This window comes from Pectinophora gossypiella, chromosome 10 (genome assembly GCF_024362695.1).
Source record: "Pectinophora gossypiella chromosome 10, ilPecGoss1.1, whole genome shotgun sequence".
Taxonomy (NCBI): domain Eukaryota; kingdom Metazoa; phylum Arthropoda; class Insecta; order Lepidoptera; family Gelechiidae; genus Pectinophora; species Pectinophora gossypiella.
Genome location: NC_065413.1, coordinates 3,325,739 through 3,335,525, shown reverse-complemented (window position 1 = coordinate 3,335,525; position 9,787 = coordinate 3,325,739). Strand labels below are relative to the sequence as shown.

The window sequence follows — 9,787 nt, the reverse complement described above, 5'->3', positions numbered from 1 at the left end:
TCGTTTCAAGCGAATGCCGTTCGGATTGAAAAATGCTCCGGCGACATTTCAGCGGCTCATCGATCGCTTCAGGACATGTGCAGCATTAAAAGACGTAACTATACTCACTTACCTAGATGACATACTAGTCATTTCAGAAGGACTTCAGCAACACCTGCGTGACCTCGAGGCAGTCTTCCAACGCCTTAGCCAATTTAATCTGCACGTCAACCGGAAGAAATGCGTGTTCGCCAGAGAAAGCGTCCGTTACCTGGGGCACGTCATCACGCAAGAAGGCGTCTCCGTTGACCGTGACAAGGTAAACGCTGTCCTCGAGATGAAGGAGCCATCAAACCTCAAACACATGAGGACTTTCCTTCAAACCTGTTCATGGTTTAGAAAATTCATTCCTAACTTCTCCAAAGTCGCTGAGCCACTTACACGGTTGACTAGGAAGAATCAAGTTTGGTCTTGGGGCCCTGCTCAGTCGCAAGCGTTCAATACACTGAAGCAGTTGCTTACTTCTGCCCCAATATTGATCCAACCTGATTTCAATAATCCCTTCATTCTGCGCACCGACGCAAGCAACTACGCCTTAGGCGCGGTCTTATTACAGGGGGAGGACAAGGAGGAAAGGCCCATCGAGTACGCAAGTAGACTCCTTTCTGCAGCTGAAAGAAACTACTCCACAACCGAGCGTGAAGCTCTGGCCGTTGTGTGGGCAGTTGAACGTTTTCGTTCCTATTTAGATGGACAACCGGTAGTCATCGGAAGCGACCATCAACCTCTTCGCTGGCTGCTGTCACTGAAATCGCCAACCGGAAGGTTAGTACGTTGGGCATTAAAACTCCAATCGTTTGATATTCGATTCCAGTACACACCAGGGAAAGCTAACGTCGTGGCAGACACCCTGAGCCGACCCATCTGCTCTGGAGGCACCCGCGAGGACTGCGGCGTCTGTTCGGTAATTATTGAATTACCTACTAAAAAGCCCGAGCAGATAAGACAGGAGCAACTTACCGATCCTGAGGTCGCCAAGATAGTCCAGGAGCTGGAAGCCACCGACGAAACAGCAGCACAACGATGGACTGAAAGAGGTTACCTACTAAACCAAGGCGTGCTATACAGGTATAATCCTGATTCAGACAGCGAGTCACCGCAGCTTGTCATTCCAGCAACTCAGGTAAATGACATAATCAAGCAGTGCCACGATTCCCCGCTGGCTGGTCACCCTGGTATAGACAGGACCTACCAGAAAATCGCGCAGCTGTACTACTTCACTGGAATGCGGCGCCTAGTCACGGAGTACGTGAAATCCTGCATCCATTGCCAAAGGTATAAAGCCACAAATGCCAAGCCTCCCGGCCTTCTTCAAACACCCGTTATGAATCAACGTAACGAGGTGCTAGCCATTGATCTCTTCGGCCCACTCCCGGAGGGTGAGCAGGGGGAGCGTTGGATATTGCTCGTCGAGGACACAGCGACCAGGTGGGTAGAGCTATTTGCCCTAAAGGAAGCCACATCAGAAGCATGTGCGCGTGTCCTCATCGAGGAATATTTTATGCGATACGGGTTGCCTCGCCGGATAATATCGGACAACGGCGTCCAATTCATCTCGGCAGTCATGCGCCAATGCATGTCGGTCCTGGATGTGAAGCAAAACTTCGTGCCACTCTACCATCCAGAAGCCAACCCTGCAGAGAGAAAGAATCGCGACTTAAAGGTAATGTTAGCACAACTCGTGGAGAACGACCATCCATCCTGGCCAAAGAAGCTACACATCATTCGCTTTGCCCTGAACAGCGCGCCATGCCGCACTACAGGTAAGACGCCAGCTTATTTGACCTTGGCTAGAGAGATGAGGTCTCCCACAGAGGTCACACATGACCTTCGTGCTATTCTAGACAAAGATAACTTTGTCCCACAGATAACACCATATCTCAGACAATTTATCAACTCCCTATCGGCGATCCGGGAACGTGTAGAAGTGCAGCAGGACAAGCGCAAAGAGTACGCTGACCAGTCACGGCGTCCTGGAGACCACTTTCAAGTAGGTGACTTAGTTCTTCTACAATCACACGTCCTGAGCAAGAGTTCCAAGGAGCTTACATCCAAATTCGTCCCACGTCGAGATGGTCCTTATCGCATCGCGCAGAAGGTTAGTCCTACGACCTACAGCATCGCGCGCATGGAGAACCCCGACGATATTATAGGGAAGTATCATCTTCAAGATCTTACTCGGTACACAGGCAGCGAGGTAACTCCACCTAAACCTGTCATTCCTAAAAGGAAACGAGGACGACCGGGTAGGAAGCAGTCTGAGCAGCCAGTCCAGGAGCGAGGACGTCCTCCAGGACTGGAGGGGGAGTATATAGCAACCCGGCCTACCGAACATTGTCTGGGTCGGCGAAACGAACGAGCCTCGCGCGGTCGTATGCCCGCGCGCTTTAATTGTTAAATGAGCGTGCCGCGCCACCCCCCGCGCGCCCCCGCTATCTGTCACTTTCATATTTTCTCTCTTCTCTGGACGATTGCGAACCACGCGCACGCTATACGCGCCCTTTTCTTAAATTTGTGTGCCAATCTTGTAAGAACTCGTGTGAATCTGAATATATTGTGACAATCACCCCATTAAACAAAAGATTACCCTGAGATCCGACTGTTTTACTTCAACACCTGGCTAGCCACCCCCATACTGTGATATTCGGATACACGCTGTAAATACATTTTTAGTATATTGAACATGTATCCAAACACAAATACAAGTTGCCAGACTATTTTTATACATATTTTTATAATTTGCAACACTTTCAGTGATACCACCGTAACTCACACATTTTTCATAAAGTGACTTTCGATGGAAATTATATGTGTTCTCTTTTTAATACTTTGTGAGTGACAGAGATAAAAAAATGTGTAAAGTTGTTTTATTGAATGATACACATGGTACCACTACCACAATAAGTTTTCTGATATGACAGTTGTGGCTGCTCATCATTTCTCTTTCGTTGTGCTTGTAAAATTTGTGCATAGCGTATTATCAAAAAATGGCATTTCCAACTTGACCGCCGCGAGGCATTTGTAGTTTTTTAAAATAGTACCTATTAAGATCTGCCAAGGAAAGTTTCGGAAAACGATTATTTTCAGTCAATCGTCGACTACGTTAGCACTCTCAATACAATGGAAGTTCGAAAACTGCGATTCTTCCCCTCCTAGCGACTGCATCTACATCATCCGCGTACGTTCCGTCTGGCCATCGCCACTTTCTCTCGCCGATGCCTCAGCAGATTACTCAACTCGGTCGCGCACAACACAGCGGTCCGGACTGCTCAGTGGATGTTTTGTAACGGTAGTCGGTGAATCGTGCGGTGTGGTATCGGTCGTGTGGACAGTGGTGTGATGTGTGTGTAGTGATGGTGGAGCGCGAGGGCGCACGTCGCGGTAGCGGCGGAGGCGGCGGCTGCGGCTGGGGCGGCGGAGTACTGGGCCGCTGGTCGCTGCGCCGGCTGTTGCTGGACAGTCCACTTGTGGGCCGCCGGCTTGCACATACAGGTATGCACCCCTGCTCCAGTCTTTGATCCTTTACAGACTAATAACACACACAGCCTTGCCATAGCTTATATTTGCCTTTGAGAATTGGCAACAGTCTTCTTTACACCTATCCACAATGCTGATGCGTCTTCAATACCTGTAAGTTACCTATAAATTGATGAGACAGTTTTCTGCCATCAAGCCAACTGTTGGAGATTGCATGTCCATATAAAGTTGGCAGAGCACCAAGGATCATTCATCTGTCAATTTTGTATCTAGGCGGTCTAAATTGGTTAGTAGTGATTGTTCAGTCAGCTGTTTCCAAATACCTATTTCACAATTACATAATGTAAATATGTGTTACATTTGCCCAATGGATTATGTAAATACTAAAGTTTGATTTACTTCAAATGTACATAAGTCAATGCCACATGTAAATTTTAAGTAAAAAAACAAGTAATTAAGTTTTGAGTAAGGTTGGTTGTTTGTTCATCTGTTATTATATTCAGAACAAGTACCTATAATATAATAATCTGGAATATTCTTTAAGCAGTTTCTTTGTTTAAAGAATGATAATTTTGATCAAAATTTTCAGTTTATTCAAAATAACTTCAACTTCAACTTTATGGTTAATGGCAACCGGTCGTCGTATAGAAGGCAAAATAACTTCTTTTGAAATAAATTAATGAGTCTCAAATGTCTAATTTAATGATAATAAACCTCAAACCATGTGTAAATTAATGTGGTTATCAAAATTAGTTTTTTTTTAAAATTATGCAAACAATATTTTTTTTTTGTAAAACTTAATTTCATTCCAAATCATTTTATTTAAAAAAATGAGAATTTAACTAAACTATTGCTCATTACTGACTACATTAACCTTTTATTGAGTTGTGTTAAAAACTAATTAATTTGGTTTTATAATCACAATTATCATTAGCATGACTAATTATATTTCACAACTAAATAATCACTTTGAAGGCTTAAAAAAATTGGTTGAATCAATCATTGCAATAGAAATGTTTATAACCAAAGCCAATTGTAGAATTGGGTCGTGTACTAGGTTTAAGATAAATAATTAAATTCTGATTACTAGATAAATGAAGACAGATCTAAAACTAATGAAAAAAAAACTTTTTTATGAATTTTAATCAAGGAAAACATATAAATAAGTACAACATTTTATCATGTTTCTCTATTTATTTATTTATTTATTTATTTATGATGTCACAGTGTGGTTTTTCATACAAATTCCATAGTAATTTCGTGTTTTGACGTTTAGTAAGAAGTAACTGATTTGACTAGTTGGAAACTAGCCTATTATGGCAATGAGGTACCTGGCGATATATAGGTCAGTGCCACATGCTGTTCCAATCACAGGATTGACCTCTATTACTGCCTGGACTATTTTTGGATGCTTCTCATTGAGAAATAGTCTTTTGTTATCAAATGCACAAAGAGTGTTGCTTTGGTTTGTGTTTAAAATCTTTTCTGGGTCATTTAGGTATTTTGTGAGTATTCAACTGTTTTAAGGTTACCCTCTATTTATTCTTCACTTATGTTACAATTATTTAGAAATAAAGTCAGTTAAAGCTCAAGGTTTGAATATGACACCCATCTTTTTTTAATAGCTAAGCAGAACTTTATGTAAATGTTATTGTCTTTTATAAAATCTTTTACAGTATTAAGGTTTGTTATTGTCTTCTAATCCCATTATCCCCTCAACAAATGTAGGGCTAGAACAACAGATTTCAACTCCTCACATTAAGAAATCAGAATCATTTATTCCACGTAATTATCATGGATAAACTAGGCAATGTAAGATTTTTGAATTTACGTCATTTCACAAGGTGTTATGGTTGAGAAGAAGAAATAACAAGAAACTACAACAGCAACACATCTTTTAAATCAATGAGGGTACATCAATAAGTCTGGCGGCTTAATAATAACCCTGACATCAGGGTTGATGAGGTTGGTAATTCACATAGAAGATTTAGTTCTGTTACTGTGATAATAATATGAAGTATTTCCATACAATAAACATAGCATTATGCTCAAGATTATATTCTCAATTGACCTAGTCAGGTGTACATCTATTACGAGGATGAAAAATATATAACAGCCTCCGTGGTCTAGTGGTTAGAGCGTCGAAAAACGACGATATTGTCGAAATCCCTTTGTGAGACTGTCCTTTGTTTGGTAAGGACTTTTCAGGCTTGAATCACCTGATTGTCCAAAAAAGTAAGATGATTCTTTGCTTCGGAGGGCACGTTAAGCTGTTGGTTCCGGTTATTAGCCGTAAGAACACCGCCACCAACCCCAATAGGAGCAGTGTGGTGGAGTATGCCCCTCCGGTTGATTGAGGGGAGGCCTGTGCCCAGCAGTGGGACGTATATAGGTTGTTTATGTATGCTCACGATTATATTCTCAATTGAGCTAGTCAGACGTACCTACATCCATTACAAGATGAATGCATTCCCAATGACTTATAATAATCAAGAAGTTACACATAAAATCTGATATCATTGGCAAAGTGCCTCATTATTTCTGTAAACAGTTAATAATTTATGTTGCTATTTATAACCCAAGGTTATCCAAAAATAAGTTTTTATTAGAATATATTCAATCATTTCCTCAATGATTGCTCAACAAGTGACAGATATTAATATACCATGCATGCATAGATAGATTCATACCATATCCCCAGTGTGGATAGATAAGAAGATACAATATTGACACACTGTGCTATGTAAACTTGTGTTGGTGTGTCATATGTTTTCCACACTGTGATTTCCTGGGTTATACACTTGATTTATGACTTTTTATTATTAAAATCTACATTTACTACATTTTTATTATTGTATGTACCTACAACATCTCCTATTTATTATATTATGTGTAAATTCATGATTCAGTATAATATAAAGTTGCACACACAATTAAAGTGGGTTGTTTGTGTACATTTTTGCTTTTATGTGCGTATGTAACGCTAACTGCACTCTTACAATACTAACGAACGAAATATATTTGAAAATCTTTCTAACGGTAGGTTACCTACCTGCCTAAATACCTACCTTCTTAATTCCCAACCTACCTGCATTGCAAACAATACTTTAGCTTGAATATTCGACGGAATTGCTCAATGCTTAATACAATTTCGCCGTAATCGATGTTGTGTGATATCCCGACGACCCGATTACTCTAGCCATAGAGGCGGCCAATCAGCTCGCGACACCAAACACTTCAGGACCCCGATACCGACCCCGCCGGCGTGGTCGACCATTTCCATCAATCAGCGCTTGTCGCTATCGACCCGATGGGTCGATTAATTCTTTCAAGTATTTTTCATCTCAGACGACACACTGAGACGAGGTTCGCGCCCAACTGGGCACCCTCAGGCCTGTTGTCTTAAACGTTGTACCGGGTGAGAGCCTGCGCTCCCAATTTGTCCGACCAAGTAGTTAATGCTATCTGCGGCAAATCTACAATAAGTCACGTCAAAAAAAAGTGTTGAATTTTTAATACATTTTTTTTTAAATTAATCAAGTCTAATCAGTTTGTCACTCAGCTAATCCTGGGTATAACAGCAAAGTTTATCTTTTAATAAAATAGTCGGCAATGTCGAACGAAATCTTCATAAGAGAACGCGAACTGGTTGTCAAGTTTAATTTTCACGTAAGGTCTGTTAACGTCTAAAAGAATATAAGCATGGCTATGAATCAAGAGGTTTGTTTAATCTAAAACAGTGAACGCACATGCAGTTAAGTCATCTTAGCCATTGTGCCGTGTTATAAAAACCGTCTAATCATAATCATCATTGTTTCATTATTATCTAAGCGCATGGGAAGCTAGCTATTCGTGTTTTATAAGCTATATATACGTGTGTTCAATACCTACTTGATATGAGTACCTAGGTACGTTTATGCAAGTCTTTGTCTGTGAGTCGAGCACGCGTCTTTCCTTTGTTTTATAATAAGGTTGAGGCTTTGTGAACATTGTTATGTTACGAGAATTCCTAAAATTACCGGGAAATTTAAATTAGGAATGGCTGGAAATTTAAATTAGATATATATTATTATTATTATTTATTTCAGTATATTACGTGCCTGTGAATATCTACGTATGCTAAAGGGTATAATTGGGTAGTTTAAAGATAAATTACGAAAGTCTGATTACTGAATAAAGACAGATTTAAAGGTGACAAAGACGTTTCTTTTTTTCTGTTTAACGTATTTATGAGTTTATTAAGAAAAATGTAATACTAAGTGCGACATTTTATCACGTTTTTCTATGACGTCACAGGTTGCCACCGGGTGGTTTGATGTTTATGATTACTTTATTTATAATTACTTCAATGTGGCCTTTCGTAAATCCCCTGTTGTTATTAGATTTTATTATTCGAGATCTGCCTCGGGCAAACTGCGATCGATACGGCTACTTGGGAAGCGATTATGTATTCCTTGCGAGTATCAGGTGCATGATGTTAGACTGAAACTTAAGATGTCTAGGCGACTTTATTTATGAGGAGGCACCATAAAAAGCGATATCGTCCAACCGCGTTTTTAGTTTTGCATGACAACTATACGTCTGCAATCTTCTTCTATCGTGTGGGTTGTAAGGTGAATTATCAACCTCACCAACCCTGATACCAGGGTTATTATTGAGCCGCCAAAGGCCCCTGACATGGCTCATGTAACGATTACTTACTTACATCAGGCTTAACGTGCCTTCCGAAGCTTTTTGGACAATCAGGTGATCAGCCTGTAATGCCCTAACCAAACTAGGGATGTCCCCACCGGGATTCGAACCCGGGACCTCCGGGTCGTGAGCCCAACGCTTAAAGACTGGACCACGGAGGCCGTTCGTACGTCTGCAAAATTATGGGACTTTACACGGTTTCGTAGACATCAAAGAGCGATTCACGGAAGTTTGACACCACAAAACTAAAACTATGGAGACGTCGAACTTCACCGAACTTTAGATATTGGCAATTAATAAATAAGTCTAGCTCGTCGCCAGATACGAATTAATGCGGGGCGGAGAGTTCTCGTTCTAACGTAGTCATCATCATCATCATCATCAGCCCATTAACGTCCCCACTGCTGGGGCACGGGCCTTCCCTATGCATGGATAGGGAGATCGGGCCTTAAACCACCACACGGGCCCAGTGCGGATTGATAGTTATTAACGACTGCTAATGCAGCCGGGACCAACGGCTTAACGTGCCTTCCGAAGCACGGAGGAGCTCGAGATGAAAACTTTTTTTTGTGGTCACCCATCCTATGACCGGCCTTTGCGAAAGTTGCTTGACTTCAACCAATCGCAGGCCGAGCGCGTTTACCGCTGCGCCACCGAGCTCCTCTATCTATTATCTATTTTCTTTTTACTCAGGCACATAACTATTCCAAAATACAATTTAATGGCGTTGGTCTAACAGAAGGCTCGGTGAGGAGTGGGTACTTACTTTATCTTGCGATGGATGTATCTCTGACTAGCTTATGATATGTTGTCTTATTAGCCAATATTATCTATTGCTGAGTAAATGCCTCCCCTCCGTCTCTGCATCCTTCACCGTCTTCCGTGATTGACAATTATTCCGTAATTTGTAATATAATATTATTTTACTTACACGTGTAAAAATATGGTGCATCACGAGCTAGTTATGCCCAAGAGTATTATGTTATGACGTTGCAAATTACTCAATTATGTTGCATTAGAGTATATGATTGCTATGATTTGAATGTTTGTCACAGAATACGTTATCTGTACCACGTCGAGGAGGGAAAAAAACTTTAAAAATCAATTTTTAATACGATGTAATGTACAATCATGACCAATATCATGTACCCACTTTAGAACTCTGTCGCACTATATTTGACATTTAATGAGACTTACGGTTTCATTTGTCAAAAAAAAGTTAATATGACATAGTTTTAAAGTGTACATACACTTCTCATCAAAAAAATCGAAACACTTCCGTTTTCATTGTTTCTATCCGAATTTAACACAAAAAAGAATTCATACGATGAAAAAAAATACATAAATGTATAGCTGGCAGTTTGGCCATTACAGTAATAAGCGAAAATTCTAAATTCAAAATTAGAATTTCATTTGTTTATCTTATAAACGAAATGAATCACTGTTTTGAGACAAATGTGTGTTTAGGGTTGGAGTACATTTAGCGTTTAAAAACTAAAAATTGGCGCCTATCCTTAAACTTTTTGTTTTTTATTTCAATACTGTGACTTTGGGACGTCTGAAAAAAGGTTTTTTTTCT

The 9,787-nt window shown here is 40.6% G+C and overlaps 1 protein-coding gene across 1 annotated transcript in view; it reads left to right on the top strand.

Annotated features, from left to right (window-relative positions):
* Nucleotides 1-2,930: 2,930 nt before the first annotated feature.
* The window catches only part of LOC126370230 (E3 ubiquitin-protein ligase RNF19B-like), a 115,140-nt gene continuing 108,283 nt past the window's right edge, over nucleotides 2,931-9,787 (top strand). Inside the window, exon 1 of the mRNA XM_050015038.1 lies at nucleotides 2,931-3,531. Coding sequence (XP_049870995.1) covers nucleotides 3,393-3,531 — 139 coding nt within the window. The 5' untranslated portion in view covers nucleotides 2,931-3,392. The remainder of the gene's footprint in view (nucleotides 3,532-9,787) is intronic.